This window comes from Delphinapterus leucas, chromosome 14 (assembly GCF_059928025.1).
Source record: "Delphinapterus leucas isolate spDelLeu-1000000601 "Yukka" chromosome 14, BTC_Dleu_Yukka2, whole genome shotgun sequence".
Lineage (NCBI taxonomy): Eukaryota > Metazoa > Chordata > Mammalia > Artiodactyla > Monodontidae > Delphinapterus > Delphinapterus leucas.
Genome location: NC_143142.1, coordinates 30,125,237 through 30,142,277, shown reverse-complemented (window position 1 = coordinate 30,142,277; position 17,041 = coordinate 30,125,237). Strand labels below are relative to the sequence as shown.

Here is a 17,041-nt window from a genome sequence, read left to right as displayed (position 1 = left end):
TCAATGGTATTTAAAACAATGGGATTAGGTTATTTAGAGAGTGTGTTAGAGAGTAGAAAGGGATCCAGGATCAAGTCCTGAGATACTCCCAACATTTAGAGTTTCTGCAGAAGAGGAGAGGTCAAGAAAAAAGGATTTTTGCATAACTTTTACTGTAAAAAGGTACTATACTTTGTTTAGCCACATTTTTACAAATGAATATTTAGATTTTTTTCTCCAGTGTTTTGGATACACGTAACGTTTTAGTGGATGCCTTTGTATATTATCTTTGCATATTTGTATAGTACACCTGTAGGGCAAATACTAAAATTGAATTATCAGGACAGAAGTCTGTGCATTTGTATTTTAATAGTTTTGCCAGATTCTTCTCCAAAGAGGTTATCCCAGTTTCATCGCCATCAATAATGTATGAGGGCTTCCCTGGTGGCGCACTGGTTGAGAGTCCGCCTGCCGATTCAGGGGACACAGGTTCGTGCCCCAGTCCAGGAAGATCCCACATGCCACGGAGCGGCTGGGCCCGTGAGCCATGGCCACTGAGCCTGCGCGTCCGGAGCCTGTGCTCCGCAATGAGAGAGGCCACAACAGTGAGAGGCCCGCGTAACGGAAAAAAAATAATAATAATAATTATGTATGAATATTCTGTTTTCCTTAATCCTTGCCAACACAGCCTTAATCCTTGGCCGTCTTCTAAATGAAAAGTCATCCATTATTTTACAGTTTTAAAATTATGAGTGAGTTTGAATACTTCTGTATGTTTACTCAACGTTTGTATTTCTTGTTCTTTGAACTGCCTCCTCAAGTCATCTTCTGATCTTTTATTGATTTGTCTTTAACTCTTTGACTGCTAGTTCTTTTCATATGTGTTGCAGATGTTCTCACTTGTCATCTGATTCCTGTTTATGGCACTTGCATTTCTAGTCTAAAATTTTTATTTAGGACTTCTAAAAAATGACTTTTGGCTTTTATATTATGTTTTAGGAAGATTTACCCTATTTTAAAGATTTTTTTTTTTAGTATTCCTGTAATTTGATTTTTATGTTTATTTCTTTGACCCAGATGCCAACATTTTTAACTTGTCAAATCTAAAATTTGTTTGGTGAGAACTGGCAGGATAATATTGAAAAAGAAAAATGAAAGAGTAGTGAAACAGATTAGAAAACACAGAAACAGATTTGGGTATATAAAGGAATAAGATTGTTATTAAAAACTAGCATTACAGGGACTTCCCTGGTGGTCCAGTGGCTAAGACTCCATGCTCTCAATGTAGGGGGCCTGAGGTCGATCCCTGATCAGGGAACTAGATCCTTCGTGCTGCAACTGAAGATCCCGCCTTGCTGCAGCTAGGATCCCATGTGCTGCAACTAAGACCCAGCACAGCCAAAATAAATTAACAACAACAACAAAAAAAGAACCTGTATAGCACAGGGAACTCTACTCAATGCTCTGTAATGGCCTTTATGGGAAAATAATCTAAAAAAAAAAAAAATAGATTGGATATATGTATATCTATAACTGACTCACTCTGCTGTACACCTGAAACTAACACAACATTGTAAATCAACTATACTCCAATAAAAATTAAAAAAACCAAACACTAGCATTACAGATAGATAGGAAGAGTTAAATGTTAAAAAAGGAATTAAAGGGGGCTTCCCTGGTGGCACAGTGGTTGAAGAGTCCGCCTGCCGATGCAGGGGGCACGGTTTCGTGCCCCGGTCCGGGAAGATCCCACATGCTGTGGAGCGGCTGGGCCTGCGCAGGCCCATGTACTGCAAAAAAAAAAAGAAAAAAAAAAGGAATTAAAGGGAATAAAAGTGAATATATTTTCTGATATTGGAGTTGAGATGGTGTAAGCCTAAAAGAAGAAAGGATTCATAAAGAAAATACAGGCATAAAATGTATACTTGATTGTACATTTTATTTTTTTAATTATTTATTTATTTTTGGCTGCATGGGGTTTTTGTTGCTGTGCACGGCCTTTCTCTAGTTTCGGTGAGCGGGGGCTACTCTTCGTTGTGGTGCACAGACTTACTGCGGTGGTTTCTCGTTGCAGAGCATGGGCTCTAGGCGCGTGGGCTTCAGTAATTGTGGCATGTGGGCTCTGTATTTGTGGCTCGCGGTCTCAAGTGCAGGCTTGGTAGTTGTGGCACATGGCATTAGTTGCTGTGTGGCATGTAGGATCTTCCCGGACCAGGGATTGAACCCATGTCCCCTGCATTGGCAGGCAGATTCTTAACCACTGGCGCCATCAGGGAAGTCCCTGTACATTTTAAAAAGTGGTGTTTATCTCCCCTCTGAGGTATTGTGATTCAGTAGCTCTAAAGATGAAGCTAGAGTCTGTATCTTTTTTTTTTTTTTTTTTTTTTTGTGGTACGTAACCTCTCAGTGTTGTGGCCTCTCCCGTTGCGGAGCGCAGGCTCAGCGGCCATGGCTCACGGGCCCAGCCGCTCCGCGGCATGTGGGATCTTCCCGGACTGGGGCACAAACCCGTGTTCCCTGCATCGGCGGGCGGACTCTCAACCACTGCGCCACCAGGGAAGCCCTAGAGTCTGTATCTTTAAAAAAGTGTTCTGCTTTGCTTCTGATAATCAAGCAAGTTTGAATTACCAAGTGGCATGAGCCTAAAAGAACAGCATATTTTGAGTAAATTGAAATGTTGTAGAAGGAGTAATGTCAATCAAGGAGCACCTCGTCAAAGGTACAAATAATGCCAACACAGATTGATCATCTTTAATTTAAAAGCCAACTTGGGGTTGAAGTGAGGGAAAGAAAGCATTTTATAAACTGTCAGTTTGTTGCATCTGTGTTATATTTCAGGTAAATTTTAATGTGTTTTTTAATCTGTAACATCAAGTGAAAACTTCAGGGCAAAGGCGAGTTGCTCCCTCCGCTACCCACTCTTCCCCTGTGTTCATCTCTAACTCCAAAAGCCCCCTCTAAAACGGAATCCTAAATCTGATTTCCCCCGTTTCCAAAGGCTAAGGCGAAGTATGGGGGTGGGGGGCATAAAAGTGCTCTGGCAGCACGGTGTTAGTGACTTTGTTCTGCTTGTTTTCTCTTGGGGGTTTTGTTTTGCTTTGTTTTCTGATTTTTTTTTTTTTTAACTTCTGCTTATTTTAGCTCAGTCGTAGGAAAGTTATCTCTTTTCCTGCCCCCCGTGGTAAAAATTCATTCTTAAAGGAGGAGTACTCATTGCCAAGTAACTCCGGAGCTGTGGTAGAGCCGAGTATATCTGATCGCTTAGTTGGGAAAGACTTGTTGGCACACTTGGAGTTTGATCCCTTCTTGTTTTGTAGATGGAAGCGAAAGACAAAAACTTAGTGGATTGTGATCCCCCTATGAAGAATTTTCAAGTCAGACTTATAGTTGGAAGATAGAGTGATTGGAGCTAACAGAATAAAGTAGTGTTTAAAGCATTGATCCTGAGGGTCTAGTGCTCACTGAAGGCTGAAAGGCTATGAAGTGATCTCAAAATACAGACTTTTCTTTAATTCTTAGAGGAACATTTCTATAGATTTTTACCATAGCATACAGCTTCTTAAATTCTGTTACCTGTTTCTGTTCTCCGAAGTTCTCCTCCAGCTGTACTGCCAACTAGAGGTGTTTTTTTCTCATTCCTGTCTTGCCTATAGTCTACCAAGTCTCCTCTCTCTTCCTTTTTTCCCTTAACCCTCCCTCCTTTTGACATGTTGGGTAGTTTTTCTCCACAGACATGGTCCCAAGGTTTATTTCGAGTAGCTTTTCAAAGTATCTTAACAAAGTTTGGCCTCTTCCTATGGGTGATTTTGTACTCTATGCTAAGAAGAAAAAATTTTCTACAAGTCGTTAGCCTTAGAATAACGGGCAATTCATAAATAAAAAAGAGCAACTTATTAATGTTTACTGAAGAGTCAAATTAGTTACTATACTAAGAAGTCTGACCTGCAAGCAAAACTTGGCATCATTGCAGTTACCTCAGCTTTCAAGAAGGATGCTTATCTGTTTGTATCACCATTCTTATCTTGAGTTAGTTGTGTTTGAGTCTGCTGTTTTTTGTTAAATTTGTTATACTTGTTTGGTTAAACTTTATGTTGTGATGTACATTTTTATCAACAGTAGTTGGCAGATTTCCAATAACTGGACTTACTGGGCATGCATGCATTGTGTCCCCCCAAAATGAATGGTTCATTGTTTCTCAGAAGTGAATTGGTCAGACTTCTTTTGCTAAAGCAAATGCATGTATAATCCAAGAGAATTTGCTTGTAGAACGATTTTTTTTTCATACTAGAAAGAAGAATTTGATAAGGTAAATGGATGGTGAGATCTTTTTCACCGCCTTACACAGGTCAAGAGATTTGAGATACAGTAGTTTTCTTCCAGTTGTATGTTTACCCCTTGCCCCAGCATCAAAAGCAGTTTCTAGAGGTCTCAGTGAAGGAGGCTTTGAAAAGTCAGTTTAGAAAATACTGTTTAAAGTTGTATTTAAATGTAAAGAATTGGGTAAAACTTAAATCATTTTCTACTTATCTAAAAGAGGGACAGATATTAACTACAGTTTCTAAGCTTCTGTTGAGACTATTTCAAACTTAAAAACATACAGAAGGCAATAACTAAGAAAAAATTTTTCTGTCTAGATTAGAGGAGAAAGTAGACTTCCAGAGAAGCCAGTATTAAATGTTGTAATTCATAGGCAGTGACAAGAAACTAATAGTTGCTCTATAAACTTGCCATAAAAAATGGAAACAGATAAATCTAGGAGAAGAAAGCTATGGAGTGTTTATGGCATAACTAACAGTCAGTAGAGGAACAAACTAAATAAATATAACGGTGTTTGAATGCTCTTTAGAATCCATTTCATTGTAAGTTAAGATAGTCTCCCAAAGAGTTATCCTATGAAAAAAGGAAATGGTAGTAAAAATGTTTTTTGTTTTTAATGAGACTATCAGGCTGCCTAATGTGCTTATTTTTAAATTAGATGGTACCCCACACACCCACATACATGCACATTGTGTTTAATATGGTAGGGAAATCCCCTATTTTAAATTAGCCTAAGCAAATTTTTTGAGATCTTTTATATCATTAAAAATGCTCCCTCGGGCTTCCTTGGTGGCGCAGTGGTTGAGAGTCCGCCTGCCGATGCAGGGGACACGGGTTTGTGCCCCAGTCCGGGAAGATCTCACATGCCGCGGAGCGGCTAGGCCCGTGAGCCATGGCCGCTGAGCCTGTGCGTCCGGAGCCTGTGCTCCGCAACGGGAGAGGCCACAGCAGTGAGAGGCCCACGTACCGCAAAAAAAAAAAAAAAATTGCTCCCTCATTTAATTTGTTTTTCAAGCTTTCCTAATGATACAGACCACTGGGCTATTTATTGAAAGTACAGATTCTTGAGGCTGTTTCAGGCCTACTAAATGTGTAGCACTGTGGGAAAATTTTTATCATCGAGGACTTTTGGGGCCACTAGCGTTTATTTGCTTGATAAGTTTAAGTTGTTATGGGTTCGATTTTTTTGATTAATAATCAAATGATGTGAGTTAACTGGTATTAAGTACAGATTCCGTGACCATTAGAGAGCTATGAAATTTCTTAAGTGTGTTTTTGAGAGTAGCATGCACGTAGGAAGGAGGAACAGTGGAAGACGACACTGAATATATAGATGGTTTAAGATAATGATATTAACCAACCAGAAGTATTCACCCATCCGTTACTCCCCACTGTAAAAGAAATTTAGTAAGTTTTTGGTGTAATTTTGACTGAGTTTAAAAAGACACCTTGGGCTTCCCTGGTGGCACAGTGGTTGAGAATCTGCCTGCTGATGCAGGGGACACAGATTCGAGCCTTGGTCTGGGAAGATCCCACATGCTGTGGAGCAACTAGGCCCGTGAGCCACAACTACTGAGCCTGCGTGTCTGGAGCCTGTGCTCCGCAACAAGAGAGGCCACGATAGTGAGAGGCCCGTGTACCGCGATGAAGAGTGGCTGAAGAGTGGCCCCCGCTCGCCACAACTGGAGAAAGCCCTCGCACAGAAACGAAGACCCAACATAGCCAAAAATAAATAAACAAACCAATGAACCGACATTTAAAAAAAAAAAAAAGACACCTTGGTTCTTAATTCTTAATGTGCTTTACTAAAAATATAAATGGCATATATGCAACTTCTTTATCCAGATGATGTTCAGTTTACACTAGAGTTTTTTTTTAACGTCTTTATTGGAGTATAATTGCTTGTTAGTTTCTGTTGTATAACAAAGTGAATCAGCTATACATATACATACATCCCCATATCTCCTCCCTCTTGCGTCTCCCTCCCTCCCTCCCTATCCCACCCCTCTAGGTGGACACAAAGCACCGAGCTGATCTCCCTGTGCTATGCAGCTCCTTCCCCTTAGCTATCTACTTTACATGTGATATACACTAGAGTTTTTGATGTACCTGTGTATGCTAACTTGGTACCTCTGAATAGCAACTAGAATATTTTACCTTCATTACAAACAAAATTATTCAGATAGCAATACTATTAAAAATATTTTTTTTTTAGTATCCCTTGAATGGTCACAAACAGGAATGCCATTTAAAACAAAAAAACCAAGAGATTGCTGGGTTACTTCGTTTTAGAAGAAGATATATTTTACTGCTGTGGCTAAATAAGCGTGAAAAACCCTTGAATGTAATAGCATACATTCATGGACTGTCAAACCTGGAAGTGAGCTGCTGTTAGATGAATACATAGAGTCCTTGATCTGTAAGGAGCAAGAATGTATTTATTGTAAAGGAAGAAACACCTTTGAAAAGGCAGAATCAAAGCTTTTAACTGTTTCCTTTAGCTGTTAGATAACAAAGTCTGTCATAGAGCTTGCAGATGGTTGGCCCTTAACAAGTATTGGTGCCTCTGTGCAGTCTTAGGGCAAGGAGGTTGAAAAACAAGCAGTGTAGTAGTCACCAAGACTATCATACAAAGGATGGAAGAAAAGAATAATTCTTCTTAGCCATGGGAAGATACCACCAACTATTCTCACTTGTAAAGCGGCTGTGCTACTTTGTCTTTCCTCCTAACCTTGGCGATATATGAGAGTTCCAGTTCCTCTACACCTTCAACAACACTTGGTCTTCCTTCTCTTTAATTTTAGCCATTCTCATGGATGTATAGTGGCATCTCATTATTTTCCTGATGACTAAGGAGGTTGAGCATCTTTCTCTGTGCTTATTTGCCATTAATTAAATATTCTTTGATGAACTGTTTAAATCTTTTGTTCCTTTTAGAATTGGATTATCCTCTTACTGATTTGTAAGATTTATTTATATATTCTGTGCAAGTATTTTCTCCCTGTATGACTTGATTTTCATTTGCTTAACAATGTCATTTAAAGAGCAAGAGTTTGCATTGTGAAGTCCCACTTATCCATATCTTTCCTTTATAGTTTCTGTTTTTCATAGACTAAGAAATCTTTGTCTAACCCAAGATCACTAAAATATTCTCCCATGTTTTCTGCTAGAAAACATATAACTTCACTTTATACATTTAGGTATATGATGCATTTTGAGGTAATATTTCTCTATGGAGTGAGGTAAGAGTCAAAGTTTTGGTTTTTTGTTTTTTTCTGCATACGGAGATACAGTTGTTCCAACACCATTTGTTGAAAGGAATTTCCTCAGTGAACTGCATGGGCAGCACTTTGGAAACTTAGTTGGACACATGTGCAAGTCTATTTCTAGACTAGACTTTGCATTCTGTCCCATTAATCTGTAAATCTATCTTTATACCAGTAAACACTGTCTTGCTTACTGTATCTTTATAGTGAAATCAAGTAATGTAAGTCCATGAATTTGTTTTTTTCCCAAAATTATTTGGACTTTTTTAGGTCCTTAGCATTTTCATATACATTCTAGAAACAGTTTGTCAGTTTCTATTAAAAAAGCATCCTGAGGGGCTTCCCTGGTGGTGCAGTGGTTGAGAGTCCGCCTGCCGATGCAGGGGACACGGGTTTGTGCCCTGGTCCGCGAGGATCCCACATGCCGCGGAGCGGCTGGGCCTGTAGGCCATGGCCGCTGAGCCTGCGCATGCGGAGCCTGTGCTCCGCAACGGGAGAGGTCACAACAGTGAGAGGCCCGTGTACCATAAAAAAAAAAAAAAGCATCCTGAGATTTTGACTAGGATCACATTGAATTTATGAATCAATTTGGGGAGAACTGATCTCTTATTGAGTCTTCTAATCCATATAAACATAGTATATCCATTTATTTAGGTCTTTAATTTCTTTCAGCAGTGTTTTTTGTCACTGTAGTCTTAAATTTTGTTATATTTATCCCTAAAATTTAGTATTTTTGATACTATTGTGAGTTATATTTTAATTTCAGTATCCAACTTTTTTTTTTTTTTTTTTTGCGGTACGTGGGCCTCTCACTGTTGTGGCCTCTCCCGTTACGGAACACAGGCTCCGGATGCGCAGGCTCAGCGGCCATGGCTCATGGGCCCAGCCGCTCTGCGGCATGTGGGATCTTCCCGGATCGCGGCACGAACCCGTGTCCCCTGTATCGGCAAGCAGACTTTCAACCACTGTGCCACCAGGGAAGCCCAGTATCCAACTTTTTGTTGCTAGTATATAGAAACAAAATTTTCATGTATCAACTGTGTATCCTTTATCCTTTCTATACTTACTTATAAGTTTTAGTAGCCTCTTTATAGATACCTTGCGTTTGTCTCCATTGATGATCATGTCATCCAGAAATAAAACCTGCTTTACTTCTTACTTTCTAAGCTACATACCTTTTATTTCTTGCCTTATTGAACTAGTTAGGGCCATCAGTAAGTACAGTTTTGAATAGAAGTGGTGCAGTCACCTCAATAGATGCAGAAAAGGTTTTTGACAAAGTTCAACATCCTTTCATGATAAAAACTCCTAACAAGTTAGGTATAGAAGGAATGTAATATAATAAAGGCCATATATAACAGACCCACAGGTAACATCACAGTCAACAGTGAGAAACTTAGCTTTTCCTCTAAAATCAGGAACAATACAAGCTTGTCCACTCTCACCACTTCTCTTCAGTATATAGTACTGTAAGTCCTAGCCAGAGCAGTTAGGCGAGAAAACGAAAAGACATCCAAATCAAAAAGGAAGAAGTTAAATTGCCTCTGTAAATAACATGATAAAAAGCCATGAAGACTCCACCAAAAAAATTATTGAGCTAATAATAAATTCAGCAAAGTTGCCAGATATAAAATCAACATATGAAAAGCAATTGCATTTATATACACTAACAGTGAACTTTCTGAAAAAGAAATTAAGGAAAAAATCCCATTTATAATAGCATCAAAAAGAATAAAATACCTAGGAATAAATTTAACCAAGGAGGTAGAAGATTTGTACACTGAAAAGTATGAGATGTTGATGAAAGAAATTAAAGACATGAATAAATAGAAATCCAATGTGTTCATTGATCGGGAAGGGTTAATATTATTAAATGTCCATACTACCAAAAGCAATCTACAGATTCAATGCAATCTCTATCAAAATTCTCATGGTATTTTTCACAGAAGTAGGAAAAATAATCCCTAAAATTCATGTGGAACCACAAAAGACTTTGAATAGCCAAAGCAGTCTTGAGAAAGAATAGCAAAGCTAGAGGCATCACACTTCCAGGTCTCAAACTATACTACAAAGCAATGATAATCAAAACAGTATGGTACTGGCATAAAAAGAGAGACCAGTGGAACAGAATAAAGAACCCAGAAATAAACCCATGTGTAATAATACAGTCAACTAATCTTTGACAAGAACTCAAAATGGGGAAAGGATAGTTTTTTTCAGTAATTGGTGCTGGGAAAAGTGTATATCCACATGCAAAAGAATGAAATTGGACTCGTATCATACACAAAAGTTGACCTGAAATAGATTAAAAACTTAAATGCAAGGCTTGAAACCATAAAATTCCTACCAAAAAAATCGGGAAAAGCTCCTTGACATTGGTCTTAACAGTGATTTTATGGATGTGACACCAAAAGCACAGGCAACAAAAATAAACAAGTGGGACTGCATCAAATAAAAAATATTTTGCACAGCAAAGGAAACAAAATGAAAAGCAACCTATGGAATGGGAGGAAAATATTTGCAAAACATACATCTGATAAGGGGTTAATATCCAAAAAATATATGGAGCCCATACATGTCAGTGGCAAAAAAAGAAAAGAAAAAAGGGACTAAAAAATGGGCAAAAGACCTGAACGTTTTTCCAAAGAAGACATACAGAGGGCTAAGTATATTAAAAGGTTGTACAACATCACTAATCACAAGGGAAATGCAAGTCAAAACCACAGTGAGATATGCCTCATGCCTCTTAAGATGGCTGTTACCAAAAAGACAGGCGAGGGCTTCCCTGGTGGCGCAGTGGTTGAGAGTCTGCCTGCCGATGCAGGGGACACGGGTTCGTGCCCCGATCCGGGAAGATCCCACATGCTGCGGAGCGGCTGGGCCCGTGAGCCATAGCCGCTGAGGCTTTGCATCCGGAGCCTGTGCTCTGCAACGGGAGAGGCCACAACAGTGAGAGGCCCACGTACTGCCAAAAAAAAAAAAAAAAAAAACGATAGTAAGAGTTGGTAAGGGTGTGGCAGAAAGGGTCCCTTGCACACTGTTGGTAAGAATGTAAATTGGTGCAGCCACTATGGAAAACAGTATGGAGGTTGCTCAGAAAATTAAAAGAACTGCCATCTGACCCAACGATCCCACTTTCAGGTATATCTCCAAAGCAAATAAAATTATCATTAGCTGTACTCCCATGTTCATTGCACCATTGTTTGCAATAGCCAATGTATAGTATCGACCTCAGTGTCTGTTGATGGATGAATGATTAAAGAAAATGTTGACCCTTGAACAATTTGGGTGTTAGGGACGCCAATCCTGTGTGCAATCAAAAATCCACATATAACTTTACATTTGATCCTCTGTGTCTGCAGTTCCACGTCCTCGGATTCAACCAACTACAGATCATGTAGTAATGTAGTATGTATTTATTGAAAAAAAAAGAAAAATCCTTGGGAAGTCCCTGGCAGTCCAGTGGTTAGGACTTGGGCAATTTCACTGTAGGGCACTTGGGTTGAATCCCTGGTCGGGGAACTAAGATCCCACAAGCCCCACAGTGTGGCCAAAAAATAAATTTAAAAAGAAAAAAAAATCCACATACAAATGGACCCTCACAGTTCAAACCTGTGTTGTTCAATGGTCAACTGTATATACATTTACAATGGGATATTAACCATTAAAAAAAAAGAATATCCTGCCATTTGTCACAACAGGGTTGAACCTGGAGGACATGCTAAATAAGTGAAATAAGCCAGACGGAAAGATAAATACTGTGTGATCTCACTTAGATGTGAAATCTAAAAATGTTGAATTCACAGAAGCAGGGAGTAGAGTGGTGGTTGCCAGAGCCTTGGGAGTAGGGGAAATGCAGAGACACTGTAAAAGGGTATGAACTTTCAGTTATAAGACGAGTAAGTTCTGGGGACCTAGTGTACGGCATGGTGACTGTGGTTAATACTGTATTATATACTTTAAATTTGCTGAGTAGATTTTAAGCGGTCTCAACACACAAAATGCTAACTGTGTGAGGAGATGGTACTTAACTTGATTGTGCTAACCCTTTCACAATGTATCCATTTATCAAATTGGTACATTGTACACCTTAACTATATACAATTTTTGTTTGTCAGTTATACCTCAGTAAAGCTGGGGGGGGGGGAAGAGATGAGAGCGAACATCCTTGCCTCATTGTTGACCTTAGGAGAGAAAAAAAGCATTCACGTTCTGTTCTAGTACTAGTTTGCTGAGAGTTTTGTCATTAACGGGTATTAAATTTTATCAAATGCTTTTTCTATATCTGTTGAAATGGTTATTTATGTCTCTTAGTCTGTTAATACAGTGAATTACATAGATTGATTTTCAAACATTACACTGACCTCAAGTTTCTGGTATAAATCCCATTTGGTCATGATGTATTATCCTTTTTTATAAAGATGGATTTGATTTACTAATATTTTGTTGACGATTTTGTTATGATTATGAGGTATATTGGTCTGTAGTTTTCTTGTAAAAGACTATTCTGTTTTGCTATCAGGGTATTGATGGCCTCATAAAATATGTTCTCTTTCCTTTTCAGGAGAGTTTGTGTAGAATTGGTAATATTTCTTCCGCGTATGTGTTTTGTAGAATTCACCATTGATGCCATCTGGGTTTTCTTTGTTTCTAAATATGAAATCAAGTTCTTTAATAAGTATTGAGTTATTGAGATTGTTTTCTTCAGTGAGCTTTGGTAGTGTGTGCCTTTCAAGGAATTTGTTTCATTTAATTCGTTGAATTTATTTGTATAAAGTTTGTAACATGTTCTGTCTTATTTCTAATAGGTGTGGCTAAGAGGTTTATAAATTTTATTGATTTTTTTTTTTAAGAAAACCAGTTTTTAGCCTCATTGATTTTTCTTTGTTTTTTAATTTGGATATATTATTGTTATCTTTCTATAATTGATTCTGTTTTGGTTTTTTTTTTGGCGGTACGCGGGCCTCTCACCGCCACGGCCTCTCCCGCTGCGGAGCACAGGCTCCGGATGTGCAGGCTCAGCGTCCATGGCTCACGGGCGCAGCCGCTCCGCGGCATGTGGGATCCTCCCGGACCGGGGCACGAACCCGCGTCCCCTGCATCGTCAGGCCGACTCTCAACCACTGCGCCACCAGGGAAGCCCTGATTCTGGTTTAATTTCTTTGTTGTGTGAGAACAAACTTTGTATGATTTTAATTTTAAATTTATTAATGTTTGTTTATGATCCATGATGTGGCCTAGCCTGGTGAATATTATGTGTGTCCTTGAAAAGAATGAGTATTCTGTTTGTTGTGCAGATTTTTCTGTAAATGTCAATTAGATCCAGTCAATTCAAATTGATGGCATTTTTTTAGTTCTTTTATATCCTTGTTGATTTTCTGTCTTACTGAGAGAGTAGTTGAAGTCTCCAGCTGTAACTATCAATTTGTTTATTTCTTCTGTCAGTTTTGTTGGTTTCTGCTTCCTGTACTTTGAAACTCTGTTGCTAGTTACATACCTGTTTAGTGAAGTGGGCCTTTTACCAGTATATAATATGTAATGTCCCTCTTTGCTTTGAGATGTTTTGTCTGATATTAATACAGTTACTCCAGCTTTCCTTTGATTATGCTTGCATGGCATATCTTTTTCCATTCTTTTACTTTTAACCTACTCATACCATTATATTTGAAGTGAATTTCTTGTTAGTGTATAGTTTGGTCATTTTTTTTCTCTCCTCTGACAATCTGTCTTTTAATTGGTGTGTTTAACATTTGCATTTTATGTAATTATTGCTATGTTTGGATTAGGTCTATCACTTTATTATTGTTTTGTTTGTTCCTTCTGTTTTTCATTCCTCAGTATCTCTTTTTCTGCCTTCTGTTGGGTTATTTGTACATTTTTAAATATTCAAGTTTAATTTAACCAATGTGATTTCGATCATCTCTTTGTGTGTTGATTGTTCTAAGGATTACAGTATATATCTTGGGCCCAGAACCTAATTATTTATTAAGTACGTTGTTGAATGAAGTGATATTTTTAAAATCCATTTGTGAGTTTTGTTAGTGCTAAAATTTTCCAAGTACAGTTATTATTTTTTTAAAATTAATTAATTAATTAATTAAGTTATGGCTGCGTTGGGTCTTTCTTGCTGCGTGTAGGCTTTCTTTAGTTGCTGCGAGCCAGGGCTACTCTTTCTTGTGGTGCACAGGCTTCCCACTGCAGTGGCTTCTCTTGTTGCGGAGCACAGGCTCTAGACACGCAGGCTCAGTAGTTGTGGCTCGTGGTCTCTAGAGCGTAGGCTCAGTAGTTGTGGCCCACAGGCTTAGCTGCTCCACAGCATGTGGGATCTTCCCAGACCAGGGCTCAAACCCGTGTCCCCTGCATTGGCAGGCGGATTCTAAACCACTGCGCCACCAGGGAAGCCCCAAGTACAGTTATTGAAAAATAATACAAGCTTTTTAAACATACAGTCTATTAATATAATATTATTACCACATTTAATTTTCTCCAAAAATATTCATGACAGTTCTTCATTCACCAGTGACTTGTTTTGCTTGGTCTACAAAAGGAGATAACTGCTTCATCTTCATAGTGTCACCTAGGTTAATGCCTGTTGATATTATGCACCTCGGTTTTGCTTCTGAGTCAGAATTTTTCTCTTTATATATGACTTGTAACTCTAACTCTGTAAGCTTTGCATAGGGCTGGCTTTGAGGACAGTACTAAGTTTAAATGATTCCGTTTATATGGTAATAGTAGAAACAGTTAAATGACCCCAAGGGAAACTTTGCCTCTTCTGTGTAGTGTCAAATTTTTTCCTTTGTTTCTTCAGGTTTGTTTCCTCCTCTATAAAATGAAAGATTTGAACTATTTGAACTGTGGCAGTTTTTTTTTGTGTTGCAGTATACTCTAATTTGGCTACATTCAGATTAATATAAACTAGTTTTAATAATTTATCAATTATCTCAGTTCATTTAAGGGTTTTTTGGTTTTGTTTCTATTGAAACCAAACAGATTTTAAAGCACCAGTAGAACAATTTGAAGAATTAGATTTTACTAATATTCTGTTCAGGATGTCTGAGTTTTAATAATTCATATAGGTCCTAGAATGTAGCTTACTTATATCTATGATACCCATTTATAGGAAATTTATAGCATGAAGTAGTTAAAATTAGGCTTGTCAGTCATTGTGCTTCTTGTTGTGGCCCAGGTCCTGTTCCTGTTGGCCAGCAGCCTGTCTAGCCCAGTGCTGTGCAGTAGAGCTTCCTGGGGTCATAGAGTAGATAATAGTGCAGACTACACAGATGCACTATGTAGTGTGGTACCAACTTTAATTAATTAAACTTTCAACAACCATGTGTGACTAATAGGTCATCAGACAGCAACACAGGTCTAGCCTCATGACTACCCCTTTTATATATAAAACCCACATTTTGGAATTTTTTCTGGATCTCTCAAGCAAAAACTTCTAGAAGAAAAAAAAAGAGCTTGTAAGAGGCTCTTTGACCTATTAAATCGGCTTGTAGAGGAGGAGACAGAAGGCTAAACAAGTTGGAAAGAAAATGATATGTAAAGTGATAATTACAGTATAGTATGATAAGGGTTAAATCAGTGAATAGGTTGATAAAGTGACGGAATACCTGGGGATGTCTGGGGGTTCAGTGAATGAAAATAAACCACTCTGGGGATTTTAAGTAGTAAGGGCTTAATTTAACTTAAAATAGAATTTGTTGTAAAATTACTGATCACACCTATCAAGTTCTTGGTTGAGTCTTTAGGAGTAATTTCCAGACCAATGCAGAACTACCAGAGAATCTGTTAGGAGCTCCTGCCACTGGAGCCACGCTGGGTGGGGTGACAAACACTTTGCCTCCACTTGGACTGCTGCTGGTTACCCAAAAAGCTGGAGGTTAGGTACTAGTCTAGAGAAGATGGGAAGAAATATAAAAGTAGTTCCCTTTTCAGTGACAAGCTGAATGGACTTGAGCAAGAGAACTTTAATTAGAAGCTCAAATTGTTAAATGAAAACTTACTTTAGGCTAGGATAACCTCTCTGAGAAAATAAGTTATCTTATAGAGACATGGAAGAAACCAAATTGCACTAATTGTGGTGCATAAACTTTAAGTAGACTTTATTGCATACGTATACAAATAATCCTTATATATCCATTCTTTGCAGATCCAGGATGAGAAGACTGATAAAAGAAGAAGCTAGTTGAACAGCTATAAGATGCCCAAATCTGGGTTCACAAAACCAGTGCAGAGTGAAAATTCTGACAGTGACAGCAATATGGTAGAAAAACCATATGGAAGAAAGGTATATGATTATGCTAAAGATTTGTTGACTCTTTGGAAATTGTGAAAAAGACTCCTGATTTAGTATTTTATTTATTTATTTATTAAAAACTTTTCTAATTGTAACTTTTATTTATTTTGTTTTACTTTATTTTATTTTATCAACACCCAGTGGCTGTGGGATCTTAGTTCCTTGACCAGGGATTGAACCCGGCCCTTGGCAGTGAACATTCAGAGTCCTAACCACTAGACCCACCAGGGAATTCCCATGATTTCATATTTTTAGTAACTGCTCATAAAATAAAAAGCCGTATGGATGCCAGATCCTGGGAGTGAGATTGTTTTTCATTCCCTAAAATAACAAAATTACCAAGATCACACAGTTACTTGAGAAATGATCATGAGGCTGGGGATCCAAGACCTCACAATCATTTGTCATTTCTTCCCCCTGACCCCTGGTACTGAAACACACATACACAGTAGCCGTTCACTTTTCCATGTCTATAACTTTGGATAAATTTACATAACTTTTCCAAACTCAGTATGTCTCTCTGTAATAGAGGACAACAGTACTTTATAGAATTGTGACAGTGAAATGACTTAAGTATTATACTTAATACAATGCTTGGTATATAGTAAGTGCTCAATAAATGTTAGCCATTTTTGTTGTTTATTATTAGTCATTGCCAATGACCCATGATTCTGCCCTTTTACATCTATCCTTCTTCATTACTATTTGATTTAGACCCTCAAAACCTTTATTTAGACTTCTGTAGTTGTCTCCTAAGTGGTCTCACTACCCCTAGTCTCTGCTTTATCTAGTTAGTTTTACACATTATCTTTGAATTTTTCTTTCTTTGGATTTTTCTTTTTTTTCTTTTAAGTTCTTTTCTTCCTATAAGCCATTTTCCTGTTGAAGGACATCTGAAATGTGTCCGGTTTTTGGCTAATATGAATAAAGAGTCTGAACATTCATGTAGGATCTTTTTTGAACAGCTTTATTGAGGTGTAATTTGTATACCATAAAATTCACCCACTTAGTGTAAAATTCAGGGATTTTTAGTAAGTTTATGGAGTTGTGCAACCATCATCACAATACAGTTTAGACCATTTCCATCATTGTTAAAAGATCCTTAAATGCCCATTTGCAGTGTGTCCCTGTTCCCACCCCAAAGTCCAAGCAACCCCAAATCTGCTTTCAAAAT

General features: G+C 38.2%; 1 protein-coding gene across 4 annotated transcripts in view; it reads left to right on the top strand.

Annotated features, from left to right (window-relative positions):
* ANKRD12 (ankyrin repeat domain 12) overlaps window positions 1–17,041 on the top strand; it is a 115,245-nt gene that overhangs the window by 15,214 nt on the left and 82,990 nt on the right. For all 4 annotated transcript variants that reach the window (XM_022551370.2, XM_022551368.3, XM_022551367.2 and 1 more), the window contains exon 2: window positions 15,721–15,858. In XM_022551370.2, coding sequence (XP_022407078.1) covers window positions 15,772–15,858 — 87 coding nt within the window. In that variant the 5' untranslated portion in view covers window positions 15,721–15,771. The remainder of the gene's footprint in view (window positions 1–15,720; window positions 15,859–17,041) is intronic.